The sequence below is a fragment of the Lactuca serriola genome, chromosome 8 (assembly GCF_051521515.1).
Source record: "Lactuca serriola cultivar US96UC23 chromosome 8, Lser_US96UC23_V15, whole genome shotgun sequence".
Classification (NCBI taxonomy): domain Eukaryota; kingdom Viridiplantae; phylum Streptophyta; class Magnoliopsida; order Asterales; family Asteraceae; genus Lactuca; species Lactuca serriola.
In genome coordinates, this window is record NC_136415.1 from 33,533,202 (window position 1) to 33,555,970 (window position 22,769).

The 22,769-nt window shown below is 37.4% G+C and overlaps 3 protein-coding genes across 3 annotated transcripts; 2 read left to right on the forward strand and 1 right to left on the reverse strand.

Annotated features, from left to right (window-relative positions):
* The first annotated feature begins 8,794 nt into the window (after nucleotides 1-8,794).
* On the forward strand, nucleotides 8,795-12,784 carry LOC145066057 (serine/threonine protein phosphatase 2A regulatory subunit B''beta-like). Its single transcript, XM_079013216.1, has 10 exons — nucleotides 8,795-9,491; nucleotides 10,102-10,550; nucleotides 10,628-10,733; nucleotides 10,824-10,914; nucleotides 11,212-11,353; nucleotides 11,425-11,572; nucleotides 11,660-11,769; nucleotides 11,855-12,011; nucleotides 12,099-12,372; nucleotides 12,458-12,784. Exons 1-9 carry the CDS (start codon nucleotides 9,342-9,344, stop codon nucleotides 12,363-12,365), a joined length of 1,620 nt encoding a protein of 539 aa, XP_078869342.1. The 5' UTR covers nucleotides 8,795-9,341; the 3' UTR covers nucleotides 12,366-12,372; nucleotides 12,458-12,784.
* A 950-nt stretch (nucleotides 12,785-13,734) lies between these two features.
* On the forward strand, nucleotides 13,735-16,731 carry LOC145065696 (Ankyrin repeat family protein). Its single transcript, XM_079012746.1, has 3 exons — nucleotides 13,735-13,896; nucleotides 14,132-15,733; nucleotides 16,111-16,731. Exons 2-3 carry the CDS (start codon nucleotides 14,174-14,176, stop codon nucleotides 16,510-16,512), a joined length of 1,962 nt encoding a protein of 653 aa, XP_078868872.1. The 5' UTR covers nucleotides 13,735-13,896; nucleotides 14,132-14,173; the 3' UTR covers nucleotides 16,513-16,731.
* A 2,161-nt stretch (nucleotides 16,732-18,892) lies between these two features.
* On the reverse strand, nucleotides 18,893-20,188 carry LOC145071088 (H/ACA ribonucleoprotein complex subunit 1-like protein 2). Its single transcript, XM_079018010.1, has 4 exons — nucleotides 19,910-20,188; nucleotides 19,528-19,676; nucleotides 19,315-19,430; nucleotides 18,893-19,237 (listed from the first exon to the last, which is right to left on the reverse strand). Exons 1-4 carry the CDS (start codon nucleotides 20,079-20,081, stop codon nucleotides 19,066-19,068), a joined length of 609 nt encoding a protein of 202 aa, XP_078874136.1. The 5' UTR covers nucleotides 20,082-20,188; the 3' UTR covers nucleotides 18,893-19,065.
* Nucleotides 20,189-22,769: the final 2,581 nt, after the last annotated feature.

The window sequence follows — 22,769 nt, forward strand, 5'->3', positions numbered from 1 at the left end:
CCCGTGAACTTCCTCAAATAACACACATGAAAAGTGTTGTGAATTCCATTCAGTTCTTCGGGTAATTCGAGCTTGTAAGCTTGGTTCCCAATCCTCTGAAGCACTTTAAACGGTCCAATAAACCTTGGACTCAATTTTCCCCTTTTACCAAATCTTATAAGTCCCTTCCACGGTGAGACTTTAAGCAAAACCGAATCTCCAACCTCAAAAGTCATCGGTCTTCGCTTTTTGTCAGCATAGCTCTTTTGACGATCCTGAGCTGCTAACATTCTTTCCCTAATTATTTTCAACTTTTCAGCAGTTTGATGAACCATCTCTGGTCCCATAAACTGCTTTTCCCCAGCCTCAACCCAACAAGACGGCGTACGACACTTCTGTCCATACAAAGCTTGATAAGGTGCCATCTTAATGCTCGAGTGAAAACTATTATTATAGGAAAATTCTACCAATGGTAAATGTTCATCCCAATTACCTAGGAATTCCAAGGTACATGCTCTCAGCATATCTTCAAGTGTTTGTATCGTTCTTTCACTCTGACCATCAGTCTGTGGATGGTAAGTTGTGCTTAAACATAACTTGGTACCCATTTCCTCTTGTAGACTTTTCCAAAACCTTGAGGTGAAACGGCTATCACGATCCGATACAATCGTTAACGGAACACCGTGAAGCCTCACAATTTCCTTCACGTAAGAATTCGCAAGATTTTCCATAGACCATTTCTCCTTGGATGCTATGAAATGCACAATCTTAGTGAATCGATCAACGACCACCCAAATCATGTCGTGACCATTCTTTGTTATGGGCAGTTTAGTGACAAAATCCATAGCAATGTCTTCCCACTTACCCATAGGCACAGGCAATGGTTCTAAACTCCCGTAAGGTTTCTGATGTTGTGTCTTGACTCTCGCACAAGTCACACACTCAGCCACATACTTTGCAACATCAAGCTTCATCGTCGGCCACCAGTAGTAGGGTTTCAGGTCCCTATACATTTTAGTGCTACCAGGATGAATTGAGTACATGGTCTTGTGAGCCTCTTCCATCAGAAGATCCCTAATTCCTCCTGACTTAGGTACCCAAATACGATCTTGGAATACCTTAAGTCCATGACCGTTTGTACCAAACACCAACGTTTTACCCAAACGTTCCTCCTTTCGGTCATTTTTCTCAGAAGCTTCCCCTTGAGCTTTCTTTATACTTTCCACAATGGTCGAGACGACTTCAATTCTCAACGCTCTTGGCCTCTTCCTTTCAAGATTGACTTTCCGACTGAGAGCATCAGCAACAACATTAGCTTTACCGGGGTGGTAAAGTATCTCGCAGTCGTAGTCTTTAAGTAATTCTAGCCAGCGTCGTTGCCTCATATTCAATTCTTTCTAATTAAAGAGATATTGGAGACTCTTATGATCAGTAAAAAGTTTGCACTTCGTGCCATAGAGGTAATGCCTCCATATTTTTAGAGCGAAAACTACCGCTGCCAACTCCAAATCATGAGTCGGGTAGTTCTTTTCATGCTCTTTCAGCTGTCGAGACGCATATGCTATCACCTTTTCTCTTTGGGTCAAAACACAACCCAATCCAACACCAGACGCATCGCTATAAACAGCGAAGTCTTCAACTCCATCGGGTAGAGAAAGTATCGGTGCCTCGCATAGCTTCTTCTTTAGATTCTCGAATGCTTCTTTATGCTTATCATTCTAAGCATAAGTAGCTCCTTTGTGGGTCAAAGCTGTTAATGGAGTAGCAATCGAAGAAAAGCCTTGGATAAACCTGCGGTAATATCCGGCTAATCCTAAAAAACTTCGAATCTCCGTGGGACTTTTCGGTTGTTCCCACTTCATCACAGCTTCGATCTTCGCTGGATCAACCATTATCCCTTCTTGGTTGACCACGTGACCCACGAATTGGACTTCACGAATCCAAAAATCACATTTGGAGAACTTCGCATACAGCTTCTCCTTCTTCAAAACTTCTAACACTTCTCGCAAGTGTCTGCCATGCTCCTCCTGGCTTTTCGAGTAAATCAGAATGTCGTCTATGAACACTATCACGGATTTATCAAGGAAAGGATTACAAACCCTATTCATTAAATCCATGAATGTTGTCAGAGCATTGGTTAGTCCAAACGACATAACCAAGAACTCGTAGTGTCCATATCTAGTCCTGAATGCAGTCTTCTCGATATCTTGCTCTCTTACTTTGAGTTGATGATATCCTGACCTTAGATCGATCTTCGAGAAATAGCTTGAACCTTGCAATTGATCAAACAGGTCATCAATCCTTGGCAACAGATATCTATTCTTTATTGTTGCCTTGTTCAGCTCTCTGTAATCGATGCACATTCTCATACTTCCATCTTTCTTCTTCACAAATAACACCGGAGCTCCCCAGGGCGATGAACTAAGTCTAATGAAACCTTTGTACAATAACTCCTGAAGTTGCATCATCAGCTCCTTCATCTCCGTCGGTGCTAATCGATAAGGTGCTTTTGCTATTGGCGTGGTTCCTGGTAACAAGTCTATTCTGAACTCCACTTGTCTATCAGGTGGTAATCCAGGAAGATCTTCGGGAAATACTTACGGATATTCACACACCACTGGAATGCTCTGCATCACCTTCTTTTCGTTCTTAGCATCAATCATGAATGCTAAATATGATGTACATCCCTTGGTCAAACACTTTCTGGCTTTCATTAGAGAAATGATTCCAGAATTCACTCGTCGTTTGTCTCCATACACCATAAATGAATCTTTCCCAGGCGGGTTTACTTTAACTATCTTCTTCTTGCATAAAATTCCGGCATCATTGGCGCTAAGCCAATCCATTCCCAACACGATGTCGAAACCATTAAGTTCGATAGGCAATAATTCCTCGTGGAACTTATTCCCATTAAGATCAATTAAGATTTCTTTCATACGATGGCTAACAGGTACAAACTTTCCACTAGCTACTTCGACTAATAAAGTATTATCTAGTCTATCAACAGGCAAAGCTAGCTTTCTACCAAACTCATGCGAAATAAAGGAGTAGTTGGCTCCAGAATCAAACAAAATTTGAGCAGGTAATTCGTTTACGAGAAAGGTACCTGAAGCGACATCAGCTTCATCTTTAGCAGCCTCAAGTGTCATTTGGAAGGCTCTCGCCTTCGACTTTGGTGGAATGTTGGGCCTAGCTGCCTCCTTCTTCTTCGGACAATCTTTCAAAATATGCCCCTCTTCATTACAGCCAAAACACATCCTTTTGTTATTCGGACATTCATTGGCAAAATTTCCAACCTTTCCACACTTGTAGCAGGTTACATCCTCGCTACATTTCCCAAAGTGCTTTTTCTTACACTTATCACACCACTTCGCTTCGCCTCCTTTTCCTCCAAACTTTTTCGAATCAGATTTCGAAAATTTTCTTTTCTTACCAGAACCAGATGTTCCCTCAAACTTTCTCTTCTCACCAATCTCAACCTTGACAGTGGTTCTCCCCTTAATCATGTTCTAAACAGACTTGGTAGCCCATATAGCTGCCTCTAGAGTAAGTGCCTGACGTACTGGCACCTCGTACTCCCATGGAAGTCCCTTCGCATACCGATACACCTTTGTCAGCTCATCTGGAATGATGCGCAAAGCAAACTCCATCTTATCGGTGAAGTTATTGGTGTATTCATCAACTGACATGCTGCCTTTCGTCAATGTCAGAAACTTGTTCTCTAGTTCCAACAGATTTTGAGCCGAGCAGAACTTGCGCTTGAACTGCACCAAGAACTCTGCCCATGACAATTGCAGTGGCTCATTAGGGCTTAAGGTCTTCCCTAGAGTGTTCCACCAACGAACGGCTCCACCTCGGAATTGACGCACTGCATAGATAGTTTGCAACTTACCTCTGCAGCCACAAGTCATGAAGGCTAGCTCCATTTCGGAGATCCAATCCATAACCCCAATCGGATCCTCCTTTCCATTGAAGGTCGATGGTTTGCAAGTTAAAAAGTCCTTGTACTTGCATCCCATTCCACCATTCCTTCCATCATGGTTGTGTTGCCTAACTATCGGTGGGTTGGCTTGACCAACAGACCCACTGAAGTTTCCCCCTTCCGAGTGCCCTTCATTTAATTCAGGCTCTTCCACACGAATTGACAGTTCTTCACGATTCTGTTGAAGCAACCGTCTAGTTTCATCCATCTGACGATCCAACATCGTCTGAATCATCATTTGCACACCAACCATGGTTATTGGCTCAGGTGTTGCTGCTACGACAGGTATTTGTTCAATCACTGGTGGTTGATTCCTGTTTTCGTCAGCATTTCCAACTCCACTTCTTGTTCTCACCATTTTGATCTACACACCAAATAAGGTGAAATTAGATCCTCAATCACGATAGATATTCAAATCATCCTTATCACTCCGAAACGTTTACATGCTAGTTCTAATATCGTATACGTACACTTAGAATCTTACACACATAAGGTTTCTAGATCCGGTCGGCAACAGACCATAGATCCGAACAAATAATATCATATATGGCAACATATAACATTTAGCACATAAAGCATTTTAGGCAACTTCCCTAAAATAAACTAGTGCTCGTGTCTAAAACACAACAGACACACATCTCAAAATTTCACTTAGCATTCTAAGTTTAAGTCTAGAAATCCTACAAATTCCTAGTTCGCTTAAACTAATGCTCTGATACCAACTGTGACATCCCCAAAATCTCGGCCAGAAAAGACCGATTTTCATTTATGCTTTTAAAATAATTTCAGAATAAATCCTTTTGATTTAAAAGAGTTGCGGAATTTGTTCCCAAAAACAAAACATGATAAAACAATGTTTACCAAAGCATTTCATAAAAGAAATGTATTTTTCATTATATAATCAAAACTCGGGGTGTCATGTTCCGATACAGACCAATAAGCATAAACGATAACATTACAAGTCATTCAACAAATATATACATATACAGACTTGTAAACAAAACAACTGATGGTTCATCCATCTCATGCCCTTGCGCCACTTCCTGTAATACAAATAAAACTGAGTGGGTCAGGCTTGGGAGCCTGGTGAGCATATAGGGTTTTCAACCCACAATAAATAATCATATTTAATTTTCACCAATCAACAATAACCCAATTACCCATTCCCGTTATTCTCACTTTATGTCCCTAAGACAACTAACATAAGGGACCTAGTCTAAGAATATTTCATCGGGGCGACAACACATGCTTCGGGGGTACCTCAACAATATAAGTCAAATAAGGCAACCATGAGGGGGATGGAGTACAGCGAATGAACACCCAAGTTCATTAACACCTACAGGTGGCGAACCTGCTAATGTTTCCACAAGACTATCTAGAAAAGTATGTGGTCGTCATCTAAACTCCGCTAGATGACTAAATAAAACAACAACGAGGCCTCTCATCTGTTTATTACACACCAACTATCTACCCATGTTCTACCCAACATATTAGTAGATAAAAATATACATTTTTATACATAGTTTAAAAACATGTATAGCATGCTTTAATCAACACATATTTCACATAACAGATGAGGCACACACACACATAACACATATCTCATAGAGAATAAATCATATCTATGAGTTAGAAGAAAGTGAATACACATTCACACATATAAACAACAATATACTTAATACACTCAAACCATACTTGTATTATTATCGTGTTTATGAAAGGTAGTATACACTCACTTGATCAGAAGATGATCAGACAACACTACGACTTGCAGAAGTAGTAATCCTCAGCAGATCTGGAAGATCTCTTCAAAAATCGAACTTCTCGCGGGCAGAGCTTCGGCTCGGGAACCGCACTTCTCGGCATCTTCGGGATCTCGGGACTTGCCTCGGGGCTCAAGAATAATACCGGGGCTTCGGGATATTTCTGGCACGCAAATCGATGCAAAACGGGAGAGAGAAGAGAGAAAATAGCAAAAGAACTCGGCTGCCCTCGCATCCTATTTATAGGAGGCTGGAGCCTCGGAGTACGCGGGGCGTACAGGTCCGAAATTGTCATGGTGTTCGTCATCCGAAGCCACTTGCTGCGAGGGTCGTCATGCTTCGCTGTACGTGGGGCGTACTTCGGATGAGTCCGATGACTCGTCCTCAGATAATACCGGATTTTTCAATTAAATTTAAATACAAAATATTTAATAAACTTCGGAAATTCATATCTTCTTCATACGAACTCCGTTTTCGACGTTCTTTATATCCACGCGAAGGTGAGACTACGCTCTACAACTTTTGTTTAGACTCCGTCGGCTAATTTTAATTTTATTTTTATTATTTATTTTTAATAGGCCGCGACAGAAAAACTTCGTTATAAATTCATAACTTCTTCGTTTGACGTCCGTTCTCGCCTAACTTTTTATCGCTTTGATACCAACAACGAGACATTCGATCCTCGTTTAGATTGCTTCGGCTAAAAACCGCTCGATCTCAATTCGAGTATTTCAGGCTGCATACCGCTAAGCCGAAACTTCGATAAATCATAACTTCCTCATACGAAGTCAGATTTGGGCGTTCTATATATATTCGGAAACCTCGTTTCAACTACTACAACATTATTCAAAGATATCAAGTTTATTTTACACTTAAATTTTGACGCTTATTTTTATTCTTAATTAATCAGACTACATAATTAAGCAATTAAGCACAAAACACATAATACTCAAATAATACACTCTTATTATTTCAAAACGGGTTACAAAGGTTAACCTAAACTATTATATTGCTAAAAATGGCAAGCCCGGAAACACAGGCGTTACACATGGGACCTCAAATCTGTCATTTCCATCTCCTGGAGTTTCTTAACTCACAAATGGTGGTCCAAAATCAACTAAAGGGACAAAACTAGAAAACCCTAGCTAGATCTAGAGATTTAAGTGGAAAGATCCAAGCTTTTTACCTTCATGAACTCCTCAAGGTTGTCTATATGCAGATTCTTGAAACCAAAAGACACTCCAAGCTTCCTTGACCACTTCTTCTTCTTGAAGGAACACTAAAAAGGACCAAAAAATGCACTCTCAAGGCCCAAGATGCACTCACAAAAGGTATTAGGGCTTCCAAGAACATTTGAAGGTGAAAAGAGCTGGTGAGGGTGAGGCTCAAGTGAGTTAAGGACGTTTAAATAGGTCACAAGTCCGCAAATTAGGGTTTGGACCCTCGGCACGTACGCCCAACGTACGTGCGACTCCTCCACGATCAATCATGCAGAGTACGCTAAGCGTACTCATAAGTATGCCCAACATACTCAAGGGACCAGTTATGTCAAAATAGAAATTCTTCGAGGGTTTCAAGTCATACCTGATTTAGGGCGTTACATTTGAGATTGCACCCCATGGAAACTTGTTGAAGTCATTAGGACAAACTTTTTTCTGTTTTTTAGTTGTTGTGATCGACACCCACAAACCAGGCTCTGATACCACTTTGTTGGAAATAAATCAAATAAAAACACAAATTTGGAGGAGTTTAACAGAAAACAATGAAGAAGAATGGTTGCCTTGTACACAAAACACAATTCTTTATTAATTACTGCAACAACATAACATTACATGGACACGTACTATATATAGACCTATGTGTAACTGTCAAATGACAGTTACTATCCCAACCAATGCACCGGTCAAATGAAACCCATTCAAACCAACACAATTGTTCAATCTAATCGGTCTAGAACAAACACCATAAATACTAATAATAAATACTATTTTAATAGATAATTACCAAACTACCCTTGTCTAACTTATATTTTCCAACAGATTCTAGAATAGTTTTACCATAGTATATAAGTTACAGTAGGGTTCAATGTAAAATAAGCCACCTTATGCATTCTCTCTTTGTGAGAGTTCTTAATCAAAATTGGTTTTTGATTACTTATTATTCTTTATTGTTTGATATTTTGTTTTTACGTTCATACATTGAACATCACTGGGTTCAAAATCTATTTTGGGTACCATATGTGGTTGGGGTTAGGATTGGAATTAGGTTTGAGATTGGATTTGGAAATAGGGTTAGGAATAGGCTTGAAATTAGGGTTAGAGTGAAATCGGAATTGGGTTTCTAGAATGTTCTCAAATGGGGTGAAATCACTCTGGGATTGTAATCGAGATTGAGATTGAAATTGGGGTTGAGATTGGAATCAAGGATGAAATTGGCTAAGATATGAATTGTAGTATGAATCGACACCAGAATAATAGAAAGTAAAGGTGAAACAATAATGCGATCCATCTGAGGTCGGTAGAAGACGGGTGATGAAGGGTTTGAAGTGGTTGTATTTTGAGTATTTTTTTTTTTTGGTTCAACTTGGAATGTTTTAGTTGGAGGAAACCATTTTCACCAAAATAAGAAGAATGTTGAGTGAAATATGGAGAATATTGAAAATCATGGTGTGATATAAAATTAGATAGATGTTGATATCTATGTTGGTTGAAAGATGATTAAAAATTTAAATTTTGGTTGAAAAAGACGGATAGTTTTTTTGAAAATTGGTAAAAAATTAATTGGTTTTTTAATTTGAATATTCTCTCTCCTATGTTAGCCGTTACCGAGTTTCACCGTCAAGCTCAACATATTTAGGTCAATGCGCGATATACATCGAAACAACCTCAACTCATGTTGAAGTGTTGCCGAGCCACTCTGTAGACCAAACGTTATTTTGACCTCAATGAAAATATAAAATTTATTTCATAAACAAGCTTTAGTTACAATCATCATTATTGTGAATCCCACTCAATTATTTTAAAATATTGGGAGACCTAAAGAAATGATGAGATAGATGTTAGAAACTTGAAAGTTTTATGAGTCTCGCAACGCAAAGCAACGCAACACTTGGCTCAGCACCTTCGTCCCTTGGGTCGCCTAGTTACCCTTCTTCTTCATCACCCCCTATCCCCCACTTCAGGTGCTCTTATACACACCCATATTTTATACATAAAGTTTTACACTCTCTCTCTATCTCTTCCCAATCTTGCTCATGCAAAGAATCTTCATTCCACCCTTCACTTCACCCCACCGATCTTATCTAACATAATTCAAACAACAAACCCAATTCCAATTTCCAGGGTTGCAAGATTTCCAGGATCTGTTGCCCCTACCTCCGTAAACTCCCAGATTCCTGTCATTTCCAATTCGGAGGCGGGACCGAATGCAAGTTTATTTGATTTGAAAGGGATAAAACACACGAAGCTCTACGAAATTGATTGATGTGAAGAGGGTTCGCTTTTTTTGTTTTTTATTGTTGGTTTACTAGGGTTAAGTGATCGTCTCGGGTTTTCAATTTGAGATCTGGATGATAGATTCTGAATTCAGAGGCTGATAAAGAAATTGATTTGCAAAAGATGGACATGGATTATAATGGGGATGCGGGTTTTCTTGACCCCGAATTGTTACAGCTGAATGAAGTGTCTCCTTTGGCTCTTAAGTCAAATCCTTATGTTGCCGAGAAGCTGTTCGAGCAATGGCTTTCCCTTCCGGAAACAACTCTTTTGGTAATACTATATGACTTATCTTTCTTATCGTCCCTAATTACTGTATCTTATTGATGTTTTCTTCATCTTAGTACATTTTAGCTATTGTTTGGTTTCTGTAAGATGTAGCTAGACTAAGGTGGCAAAGTGGTGGCTGATAGATTCTGAATTTCAATGCCCTTTACTGTGTTGATCAACAGTTATTTCATCTAAGTCACCTGAGTGAGCAACACATTAACCTTTTACAAAAACTGCATACACCAATTGGAAACCCGTATTTTGCCTAATGTTTGGAAGGCTTACATGCATTAAATGTCGGTTGGCTATGTTAGGCATACCATGTGTTATGAAATAGGGATGTTGAAGGAAAGCCAATAATGGCATAAACAAACAAGGCTTGGAACATTGTCTAATTAGTTTACTAGTAGAAATTGTTGCTTAGGTTTGTAATCACAATCAATGAGGTCTTTACTTTAATAGTCTTTTACTAAATTTTGGTTTTAGTGTCCAAAGTTCACTTTCAGTCTTGTTACCATGTTGATTCTGAAAGCATGTGTTATGCTTTTTACAAAACACTTGTGTAGAAATGAAATTGGTGATGATATATTGTGTGTTGATGGATGTCATGTAGGTGAAATCATTGTTTAACAATGCTAAAGCAGGTGTTCCATTGAATGTTAGTGGATCAGTTTCAAGCCCAAAAGCTTCTTCCATGAACTCAATACCTTCCATGTTTCCTGCTGGAAGTGCACCTCCACTTTCACCAAGAAGTTCATCTGGTTCTCCTCGGATCACAAAACAGAGGGCAGGTCCTTCTGTTTTAGGGTCTCCTTTAAAAGTACTGAGTGAGCCAGTTAAAGAGTTGATTCCTCAGTTTTATTTTCAGAATGGTCCTCCTCCTCCTAATGAACTTAAAGAAAGATGCTTGCTTAGAAGCAACCAGTTTTTCTATGGTCATTCAGATGGATTACAACTGAATGAATTCAAACTGCTTACTAAGGAAATTTGCAAACTGCCTTCCTTCTTCTCCACTGCCCTTTTTAAAAAGATTGATGTTGATGGCACTGGTGTTGTCACAAGGTATTCTTTCTTTGAAAAAAAGTTATGTTTTGATGTTATAAATTATCTTGTATTTGAGTTCCTTAACATGGCTGCAGGGATGCGTTTGTTGATTATTGGGTGAATGGCAACATGTTGATAAAAGATGTTGCAACCCAAATATATACAATATTGAAGCAGCCTGATTTGAGATATCTCACTCAGGTATTTCTTACTTTCTTGTATCCTGTATTTAATTGAATTTTGAGGTGTTCATTTGTTTACCTGATTGTTCGGAAACTGTACATACAATAGGAGGATTTTAAACCCATACTTCGGGAACTATTGGCAACTCATCCAGGTTTGGAGTTCTTACAGAGTACACCCGAATTTCAGGAGAGATATGGTATGTTCTACTTCTATCTTTATCTTATTTACTTCAAACATAACATGCTCAAAGCCTTAGCTTTCAATTTTATAACTAAGTATAAACAATGCTGATAAATCAATAACATGGTGTGCATCTACTTTAGCAAATGGACATAGACTCACTCACCTCTCCCCAAATGTTGATCTAGATGTCCGATTACATGATCTTAGTTGCTTTAATCTTTTATTTTTTTTTTAAAACATTGGAGTTGTATTTGTTGATATAAAATAATGTTTATGATTGGTTTGGTTTGGTGTGAATTGTGATGAGCAGCTGAAACGGTTATATACAGAATTTTCTACTACATGAATAGAGCAGGTGATTCTCGTCTTACCCTTAGAGAACTCAAACGTGGAAATTTAGTTGCTGCAATGCAGCATGCAGATGAAGAAGAGGACATTAACAAAGTTTTAAGGTAATCATCATCATTCATCATCATCATCTTTATTTACTAGATTAATATTATAATTGATTTTTTGGTTACAGATATTTCTCTTATGAGCACTTCTATGTAATTTATTGCAAATTCTGGGAGCTAGACACAGATCATGATTTCTTGATAGATAAAGAGAACCTTATACGATATGGTAATCATGCACTCACATACAGAATTGTTGACAGAATATTTTCACAGGTTTGTGTTTCTTAATCTTTTTTCTTTTTGTTTCCTTTCTGCTGCTTTTCTCTTTAATTCTCCATCAATCTCTTATCTCTCTCTCAGGTACCCAGAAAGTTCACCAGTAATGTTGAAGGAAAAATGGGATATGAAGATTTTGTTTATTTCATTTTATCCGAAGAAGATAAATCGTCGGAGCCGAGTCTGGAATACTGGTACTACTGTCCTTACCTTTCTTCATGATTGATTAGATTTAGATTTAGATTTAGTCATTTAGTAATAAGTTTTGTTTGATTTCAGGTTCAAGTGTGTAGATTTAGATGCAAATGGTGTGATTACAAGGAATGAAATGCAATTCTTCTATGAAGAACAGTTGCATCGAATGGAATGCATGGCCCAAGAGCCTGTCCTTTTTGAAGACATTTTGTGTCAAATAGTCGACATGATTGGACCAAAGGTAACCGATTTTCTATGAATTCACTTGTTTTTTTTTGCATATAGCATGAGTTTTTTAATACTAATAATAGTATGGTTTGGTGTGTAGGATGAAGGGTATTTCACATTAGGTGACATGAAAGGAAGCAAACTTGCAGGAAGTGTTTTCAATATCCTTTTTAATCTGAACAAATTCATGGCATTTGAAACACGTGATCCGTTTCTGATACGTCAAGAACGTGAGAATCCAACATTGACAGAGTGGGACCGGTTTGCACATCGGGAATACATTCGGCTTTCAATGGAGGAAGATGCTGAAGATGCCTCTAATGGTAGTGCAGATGTCTGGGATGAATCTCTTGAAGCCCCTTTCTGATTTTAAGGTAGTAGTATTCAGTTTCTCCACTGTTATTGTTATTTTCATCACATTTCTTGGATCTTATCCTTATTCATGTTTTTGGATGAAAGGTGAATGAAATTGAAGAATTCTTTAATTTAAGGTTGTGGGTGTGGGTGATAGAAGGTTGTAAAGTTTTTGGGATTAGTGAGTGAGGAAGGAGGATGTAGATGATATGATGTGGTTTCATAGATGTTGTTGCACTTGGATGGTGAATGGAAGAAGATGATGATGATGTTGTTTTGAGGTTGAGGTGCTTTAATTGGAAGCATTTATTAGTAGTGCCCTTTGAATAGTTGCTCTGTTTGACTTTGACTTTGACTTCTACAAATAGATGTTTATGTTTTTTCTTTTCTTTTTTTCTATTTATACAATTTGTGCATCAAACATTTTCTGAATGGGGTCTAGTGTTTGTATTTAATATGTTTGAAATTGAATGTCTTTGTTTTTAACGTCAAAAAAAAAATCCATTTACCTATTCTTTTTAAACAAAAAGGGTCAATTGTATTGTAGGTTAAAGAAATTAACCTTATTTGAAAGAATGTACTTTCAAAATCAATGTTGCAACGTTGTAAAAAAAAGAAAAAGAAAAATAATTGTATCAATCAATATACTATAAACGATTATAACCAAGAGTTCACTCTTGTAAACTAAACACAAAAGAACAAAAAATTACAGAATAATCTCTAGATCTTGAAGCATAATTCCAATGTGATGTCTCGCTTTTCTTTTTATTTATACATTCCAAGTTTTGTTACTTTTGTGATTAGAAGTTTGTGAAACAAAATGTCATTATATATATAAATATAAATATATTGTGTGATCATGTAATAAAATATTCATATAATTCAAAAAAGTAACAAAAGACCCATAACTTTGATACCAAACCAAACCATATTTAGTCTAGTAATCTAAATATATGATTAGCATAAGTTGGAAACACCAAAAGTAATGTTGAAAATTTGAAAGAATAAAAAGCAAAAGGGCATCTATATTAATACTTTTAGATTATTAGTTGCAACACTAACACATTGGCTTTCACAAATCACAAAAAAACAACTCTTTATTGCCACGCTGTGTCAGGATCAGCACCACATGAGATACAGAGTGAAGAGAGAGAGAGAGTAAGCTTGAAACTTGAAAGAGGGTAAATAAGAACAACAAAAAGTAAAAAAGAAATATAAAAAGTAAAGGGAAGATAGATGCCCACTTTCATAGTTTCATTGCTCCATTTGAACAAAAATCGTCTGCAAAAATCACCATAAAGAAGAAAACCACCCCTCTTATTTTGAGTTTAGAGTTAGAGTAATTACATTATACACTGGTCTTTTCCATAAAAAAGGAGAGAGAGAAAAAATCGAGATCTGATTTGGGTCAGTGAGTTGCCTCTGAAGAACAACAACATGACGATCCATATGCATCGCCATAGATAGACCTTCTGAAAGCTTTTCGCTTTTTCCCTTTTAGTTCTCATTCAAGGAAACCCATTAGATCGATTCAACTCCTAGAGGTATCTATCTTTCTGCTAATTTCTTCTTTCTCTTTCCTCTTCGAGCTAAACTATGTTTGAAAAGTATCAATCTTTACCAAAACCCAACTCAGTTTTTCTGGATTTCTAGTTAAGTATTTCGATTTTAGGTTTCAGGAATGGGATAATTTCTTAAAAAACAAGTCGGATCTGTTTTCTTAGTCGAATTATCTAACTTATTATCGGTGTTATACTTCACTTTACCTTTTGTTTTTAGATTGAGCAAGAGAGTTTGAGCATGCTACGGAAGAATTTGTAGATGAACACAAAGATTCAAATGGAAGATTGGTCAAAGTATTCCCATAGTCCTGCTCATTTAGCTGTAGTACGAGGTGACCATACAGCCCTCAAGAACATTATCTCAATCCTCCCTCGCTTAGCAAAAGCAGGCGATGTTACAACCGAAGCCGAATCAATAGCCGCCGAATCAGATGCCGATGCCGTCTCAGCCGTAATCGACCGCCGCGATGTTCCATTCCGCGAAACCCCTCTTCATTTAGCCGTTCGTCTGAAAGATCCGATTTCAGCCGAGATTTTAATGGCGGCTGGAGCAGATTGGAGTCTTCAAAACGAAAATGGATGGAGTGCACTTCAAGAAGCTGTGTGTAATCGGGAAGAAAACATAGCCATGATCATCGCCAGACATTATCAGCCTCTCGCATGGGCTAAATGGTGTCGTAGGCTTCCTCGTATCACCTCTTCTGCTTCCCGGATTCGTGATTTTTACATGGAAATAACATTCCATTTTGAAAGCTCTGTGATTCCGTTTATAGGCAGAATCGCTCCTTCTGATACTTACAGGATTTGGAAACGTGGGTCGAATCTTCGAGCTGATATGACGCTTGCTGGATTTGATGGGTTTAGAATCCAAAGATCTGATCAGACTTTCATGTTTTTAGGAGATGGGTTTTGTTCTGAAGATGGTAAAGTCTCATTGCCTCCTGGTTCTTTAATCGTTCTTTCTCATAAAGAAAAAGAAATCACAAACGCATTAGAGGGAGCTGGAGCACAGCCTTCTGAATCTGAAGTTGCTCATGAAGTTGCATTAATGTCTCAAACAAACATGTATAGACCTGGAATCGATGTTACACAAGCTGAACTTGTTCCTCATTTGAATTGGAGGCGACAAGAAAGAACAGAAGTTGTGGGCCCATGGAAAAGCAAGGTTTTTGATATGCTTCATGTGATGGTGAGTGTGAAATCAAGAAGGGTTCCTGGTGCCATGACAGATGAAGAGCTTTTTTCCACAAATGATAACGAACGAGTTACTGGAAATGATGAATATGATGATGTTTTGACACCTGAAGAAAAAATGCAACTGGATTCAGCCCTAAAGGGAGGGAATCCAGATGGGATTTGTGATGATGAAGAACATGAAAATGGTCATACAGGTTCATCTGGAAACACTGAATCCAATGGTGTAACAAAAGATAAAAAAGGTTGGTTTGGTTGGAACAAGAAAGGCTCAAAGAATGGAGGTGGAGGTGATGATGATCATGAGGACTCAAAGATTTTAAAGAAGTTTTCAAAGTTAAATGACAGTCAACAAAAGTCTTCATCTGAGGACAATGGGGAGGGTAAAAAGGGGAAAGATAAGAGTGGTAAGAAGAAAAAGAAGAAAGGATCTGTGACAGAGGGTAAGCATGAGAGTGAGTATAAAAAAGGGTTGAGGCCTGTTTTATGGTTGACACCTGATTTTCCATTGAAAACGGATGAGCTTTTGCCTTTACTTGATATTTTAGCTAATAAGGTGAAGGCCATAAGGAGATTAAGAGAGCTTTTAACTACTAAACTACCTCAAGGCATGTTTCCAGTCAAGGTACTTCCTTTTTCTATAATCTTTTGCCCTATTACTTTTTTTTTCTTAGTTTGTAATGTGATTATAGATTGTTTTTTGTCTTTACTTCTTTACTTATTGCATAACCTTGCTTTTCAAGTAGAAAGAACGACTTAATAGAGAAAGACAGGAAAACGAGGCTTTTCCCATTAAGTCATAACTTTTTGCAAATTTCCCTTTGATTATCCTTTCCTTCTTAATGTTGTTACTAAAAAGTTGTTCATAGAATATTTGGGAAAATAACAGTGTACTCGGGAAAATTGAAGGAAAAAGTAAATTAGGGAATATTGGACCTTTTATTGGAAGTTTGTATGACAAAAACATAATCATGGGATCATGATCTCTATCTGTTATTGCAGATTGCAATTCCAATTGTACCAACAATTAGGGTTCTTGTAACATTTACAAAATTCGAGGAGCTACAACCTCCATCAGAGGAATTTTCAACTCCTCTCTCAAGTCCAGCTCATTTCCAAGATGCTAATAAATCCAAAGAAGCAGAAGGATCAGGTTCATGGATCTCATGGATGAAAGGAGGAGGTCAATCAAGTGACAATGAAGCTAGCAGCAGCTTTAGAGATGAAACAGATCCGTTTAATATTCCATCTGATTACATGTGGGTGGATGCTAATGAGAAGAAACGTAGGATGAAGGCTAAGAAAGCTAAGATTAAGAAACATAATAAGAAGCAGCAATCAGCAGCTAGGAATCTTGAAAATGGAAATGGTGGAGAACGCAGAGTAAATGAAGAATTGGAATAAGTGTGGTTGGGTTGAGTTGAGTTGAGTTGGATTTAGCAACAAAAGATAAGATGAATCGTGTTCTTTATTGGGTTTGATTGAGGATGATGGGATTTAGGGTTTTAAGTTGTTGAAATTGAGTAAGAAGAGGTATATGAGCTTCTTGTTTGTTGTTCCATTGTTGTAACTTGTAATTTTAGTTTTGAAATTTGAAATGTGATGCTGAAAAATTGAAATTCAGTTGGGTTTTTGGGTACCATGTTTTGCGACTCTGAAACATGGTGCATTGATATTTATTTTATTGTATTATTATTATTATGTTGTTTACTTGTATTTTCTTTTTTTGTAAAATGGGTAAATTAAATTATATACAGTTTGTTAGTGTTGGTGATATTTTCTTGTACTATGATAAAATCATCAATTCATTCATTAAAATTTGAAAAATACATATGTAAGTTATATAATTCTAAGAGGACAAGTATGTATGGGCATTACGAATAGTCCAATACCTTTTATTAAGATAGTACATGCATCATGCAATAATGCAAGATATTTTTAGCACTCCACTTGTATAGTTGTATAATATTAGACAAATTTGAGGTCAAGTAAAAATCCATCCAAAGGTAAGAAACTTGCACTCGATGTAAATGTGAATTTTGTTCATTCTAAAAACAAATTTTGGCATGTGACATTTTTTCATAATAAGTTGTTTAAACATGGATACTTCGTGACAATATATGATAAGAAAATGGTTGAGTTTATTAGTAGCATCCATGATTTGATATTATCTTACTTGTTTTATTATTATTATTATTAGTAGCAGCAACAGCAGCAGTAGAAGTCTATGGTTTTGATCTTTTTTTTTTGGTAATTCCAACTGTCTCTAACTCTATACAATGATTTTGTTGCGGTTTTTACCTTACACATCTTATTGATGATAAGAGGCGTTTAGCTGACCAATCTATCATCTACAACTTATATTATGGTCTATATCGTTCACATCCAACTACCAAACCCCAACCCCTAGAGCATGCTTGATCTGAAAAAAAATATATATTGAAAAATATATCAGCAGAAACCTTTGTCTGCTTAGAAATTGATACATAATAACATCTATATAATTTATGATGTCTTGCAGACCAAAACATAACGGGAAGCACATCGATGAATCTATTTTGCTTAGAAAATGAAAGGTAATATTATGTGTGTTTGCAATGAGAAAAACAGTGTCCGATATAATAAAGTGTCTGGTATAATAAGTTAATATCTAGTTACCGCAAAATCGGTCCAAATTCAGTGAGTGACTTATGTTGTTGAAATAATCTTTATAAATCAACGAGTATTCTTCGGTCTGTGGTAATAACTCGTTGCATAAATCCGACCGAATATTATGCTAATCATTTTTGCAACCGAGAGAAATAGCTATTGCCTGGAATCCACAATTTAATATATTGTGTCGAATTAATAATGATTCTTGATACTGTTCGTCAAACATTCCTAGTGTTAGTTTCTATTTTTTACAGGCGTATCAGAACTTTTTTTTTTTATAATTATTACGTATTTTATTTATTTTTATCTTATAATAATTACGTATACTGTAAATAAAAAGTGGTGGACAAACAAAAGAGGAGGGGAAAATCTGTTGAGTAAATAGAACTTCTTCAATGAACTTATAAAAAAAATATTCTAATTATTAAGAACTCAACGGGACCTTCTCCCTCAAATCAGACAAACAAAGAAAGGAATCCGTTGAGTTATTACACTTTCATGTCTACAATTCAATTCGTCCGATTACTACAGGGATGAACCCAATCCGGAATATGAACCAGAAAAGAAAACACCTACTAAACCGATCACAAGAATACCAGCTCCAGTACCTATTATCCAAAGAGGAATTCTTCCCGTAGTATCGGCCATTTACCCCACTTCCCTCCACATTTCATCAAGTGGTCATGCTAGAGACATAAATAGTCATGAATAATTATGAGATGAGATCATTCCGATAGGAATTGAGAGTTTATACACCACAATATACAACTTTTGAAAATCAAAGGGACGCTATATGTCAAATTTAAACGTTAGACTAAAACTGACACCCTAAGAAAACCTTTTTGAAAATTATGATTTCATTCACATCAATATACCTATAATAATGAATTGATTATTATTAAAATACATAAAAATTTATTAATATCAATAACTTTGTAATACAAGAATGATATGTAGAATGAACATATCATTTTTCCGAATGTGATTTCAAGAATATTTTGTGTCATATCATTTTTCCAAATGTGGTTGCAAGAATATTTTGTGTTTTATACATAGTATCTTGATAATATATATCATGATTTATAAAAACATATACTTCAGTAATCCACCCATTCCCATTTCATAAAAAAGATGCATAATAATTTAACATGATTTCATATAAGTTACAGAAAATATGTATAGAGATAGTTTTAATTGGTCAAACATCATTTTCCAAATGAAAGATCAGAAATGTCATAAACAGAAACCCAAGAAAAAAAATCAAAACTACAATGGATAAGGGAACTACATAAAATAAAAGATACATCAAAATCTCCCACGCCCCCTACTGAACCCACCACCACGTCCACCACCACCACGAAAGCCACCACCTCTGCCGCCTCTCGGAGCACCTCTGCCCCGGAATCCACCACCACCCCCACGCCCACCTCCTCTTCCACCCCCACGACCACCTCCTCTTCCACCACTTTGTGCTCCCCTGTAAATTCAAACCTCAAAAACCACAAACAAGATAACACCAAATCCAATATAACAATTAATTGAAAAGACACATACTTTGGCTGTGGAAGAAATCTGGCTAATGGTAATAGCTTCATTGGGTCAATGTAGAACTTATCACCAGCACCATAAGAAGTTGCTACAATACCTTCCATCATTTTAACTGAGAAGAACTATAAATTTAAGCAGAAAGAACACATATTAGTATAAAAAACACCAGCTTTTAGCTAAAACATCAACGATAATGGCAAATGCTCAAGTCTCACTCACCGATTCATTGATTGGACCAAAGATTTCATCAACTTTGCCTATTTGAGTTTTATTTTGAAGATAGATTGGGGCATTGAAGTAAGGTATTTTCTCATTCGTGAGCTTTGTCACTGCATCTCCCTCACAAGCATGAACAAATGACGAAACCTCTGCACAATTAAATTCAGAGTCAAAATCCCAGATTAACAGATGAAACTCATCGGATCTATAAAAAACAAACAGTTCGAATGTTTAAAAATGCAACGGCATAAATGAAGGTGGCTGTTCACTTGTTTGAGCTCGACGACACATACGTTGACAAGATAATCAACATCATTCGGATCAAATCTGTAAATTAGGTTTTTTAAGCATTGTTAAAGAGACGAAGGAGATGATTACAAACCTACAACTTCCTCAGGAGGACCTTCGTTAAACCGGTCACCACCGAAACGGCCACCACCGCCACCTCTTCCACCACGGCCACCTCCGAATCGGCCTCCACCATCCCTGCCGCCCCTGAAGCCGCCGCCACCACGACCCCGACTACCGAAACCGCCGCCTCTTGGAGGTCGCATTTTGTTGACAGCAGACGAATAATAATACTAGGGTTTTGTTAGGGTTTAGAGTATTGTTGGCTGCCTTGAACTTTTGCCTCTTTAAACCAACTGAGGTTTGGTTTGTGAATAAGTCGGTAAGAATTATTTTAGTATTGTTATTTGTTTTTATAGATTACGCTTAAAGATGGCTTCCTAAAGTTTATATACAAAAATACAATCTACTTTTCTATAAATCAATTTAATTTCATTTAAGTTTTTTCTCATTATATATAACAAACTAGTTTATAACCTATCGATGATTATAAAATTAATTCAATTTTCATAAAAGTTCATCATTATTAATCAATTATTTTAAATAAATAATTTAATTAAATTATTAATTAAGAGATACATCAAATTTTAAAGTCAATTATAACTTCAAATTTAATATATAATTTAAAAAAGTAAATGTTTCTATAAAAATTTTAAAATCTATTATTTAAAACATTAACCTCATTAATAATGTGATAATGATTTGCCTAATATATCTTTTTGACACATGTCATAATATTAATGTGGATGTGTATTAGAGTGACACAATGCAAAAAAAGATTAAAATTATTCTTTTATTAGTATAAGGATAGAGATAGGAAAAATTCAATTTAATTTCGTTTACGTTTTCAGTTATATAATAAAATAGGAATTTGGATGGTTTATTTTGTTCTTTCAAACCAAACAAATACAATAAGTGAAAAAAATCAATAAACTAATCATATTACTTAAAAGGGGAAAATACAAAATATTTTCATATAAATTGAATTTTGTAAGTGACATTTATGAAATTTTGTAACAACCCAATTTTCACGTCCAAAAATTTCGTTTTAAAACATTACTTTAGAAGACTTTAATAATTAAAACATTGTTTGATCAAACCATGATACAACGTAAACCGTGTCTAAAAGTCAAATCATACAACCAATCAAAATATCAGAGTATAAATCCCAGAGAATCTCGTAAATGCGGAAACCAGAGAGTGTGTGTGTGACATGTTGCTACCGCGCCGGCTCCTTTCCCCTAGCTGAAGAGGTACCTGAAACCAAAACTGAAAACCGTAAGCACAAAGCTTAGTGAGTTCCCCCATCGTACCACATACCAAATAATCTCATAACATACATATATTGTCAGGCATATCTGGGTGCCTGACCTTCCCCTTCGGCCCTCTCAATCGGACATTGCCTAGCATATCTGGGTGCTGGCCTCCCCTTCGGTCCTTTCGACCGGACACTGTCTAGCATATCTGGGTGCTGGCATCCCCTTCGGCCCTACCGACCGGATACTTCGGGGACTATCTCCCCCCTACAGTCACTAGCACATAACATCATATCATACTAGCACATAACATAACGCAAGCAATACCTAGATAAATATCACAGAGACAAACATCTACAAATAACTCCTATTGGTGGGCCGGCATTGTGGCCGCAGACCCACCGCTACTGGAAGGTAACTCACCTCGAAGTAGCTGCTGATCTGATCAGGAACTGACTGCCTACTGCTGCTGCTGCTGCTGCTCCGGAAATCCTCCGGCTGCAATTCCCACAACACACTCAGTCAAATACTGCTAACTGTCCTTTGGGTAAAATGACCATTTTACCCCTGATCATGACCTAAGTCAATAATCAGAGTCAACTTTCAGAGGACCCGACTCGTCGAGTTGGCTTTCCAACTCGCCGAGTCCCTACCCAAACGATTGCCCTGAATCCCGATCCTACTCGTCGAGTTAGGCGACGACTCGACGAGTTCACCTTCTAAACCGATATTCAAGTCCTTCATCCTACTCGCCGAGTTGTATGAACAACTCGTCGAGTTCATCTTCATCCGACGAACACTTATGCTAAGACTCGCCGAGTTGTATGAACAACTCGCCGAGTCCATCTTCATCCGAATAACACTTATGCTGCGACTCGCCGAGTTGTATGAACAACTCGCCGAGTCTGTTCTTGGTCTAAGGAGATTGTCTTGAACTCGCCGAGCCAGGGCATTGACTCGCCGAGTACCTCCATGGATGAGTTCAGCTTCCGACTCACTAAGTCATACCCTGTGACTCACCGCCCACTCGACACTACGAAAAGGGGGCAAACTCGGAGACTCGCGAACAGACTCGCCGAGTCATATGAATGACTCGCCGAGTCGTTGCCATGCACCCACTAAATACACAGATTTGATCGATTCCAGTCCATGTCATTCACAGATCTGGACTCCTAGGACACGAATCACACGTAAAGTTTCCAACTTTACGTGTGGATATTCACCAATATGGATTTTAGGGCTCAAAATGCCTCAAAAGGGTAGATCTAGGGTGAACAAGCAACATGGGGCCATAAAGCTAACAGATCTGAGCTCCTGGAGCTTAATCTTGCCTAGATCCAGAGGCCAAACATCTTATTACGACATATAATGCACATACAAGCTTGGGGATTTGTCCAAGAAAGACCTAAATGAAGTGCTAAGCATAGAATCATGGGGAAAACGGGTTATACCTCAAAGGAACTGCTGGAAGAACACAATAATGCCTGGATGGCTTCCCTTCTTCTGGATCTACTTCCTTCCTCCTTCAAAACCTTCAAAAGTACACAACAAAGCTTCAATTCCTCAAAGAACAAGCATAAACGAGGGTTGGGAGCTCTGGGGAGAGAATGGGGGCTGGCCTGGGGCGGAGGTGTTGCT

What these genes read in the sequence shown, in the direction of transcription:
- LOC145066057 (XM_079013216.1), top strand. Translation starts at nt 9,342, where the DNA reads ATGGACATGGATTATAATGGGGATGCGGGTTTTCTTGACCCCGAATTG. An exon ending in TTCCGGAAACAACTCTTTTG is followed by an intron (nt 9,492 to 10,101) that starts GTAATACTATAT and finishes GATGTCATGTAG; the next exon opens with GTGAAATCATTGTTTAACAA. An exon ending in GACATTAACAAAGTTTTAAG is followed by an intron (nt 11,354 to 11,424) that starts GTAATCATCATC and finishes TTTTGGTTACAG; the next exon opens with ATATTTCTCTTATGAGCACT.
- LOC145065696 (XM_079012746.1), top strand. Translation starts at nt 14,174, where the DNA reads ATGAACACAAAGATTCAAATGGAAGATTGGTCAAAGTATTCCCATAGT. An exon ending in AAGGCATGTTTCCAGTCAAG is followed by an intron (nt 15,734 to 16,110) that starts GTACTTCCTTTT and finishes CTGTTATTGCAG; the next exon opens with ATTGCAATTCCAATTGTACC.
- LOC145071088 (XM_079018010.1), bottom strand. Translation starts at nt 20,081, where the DNA reads ATGCGACCTCCAAGAGGCGGCGGTTTCGGTAGTCGGGGTCGTGGTGGC. An exon ending in TCCTCCTGAGGAAGTTGTAG is followed by an intron (nt 19,677 to 19,909) that starts GTTTGTAATCAT and finishes TTAATTGTGCAG; the next exon opens with AGGTTTCGTCATTTGTTCAT. An exon ending in AGATTTCTTCCACAGCCAAA is followed by an intron (nt 19,238 to 19,314) that starts GTATGTGTCTTT and finishes TTGAATTTACAG; the next exon opens with GGGAGCACAAAGTGGTGGAA.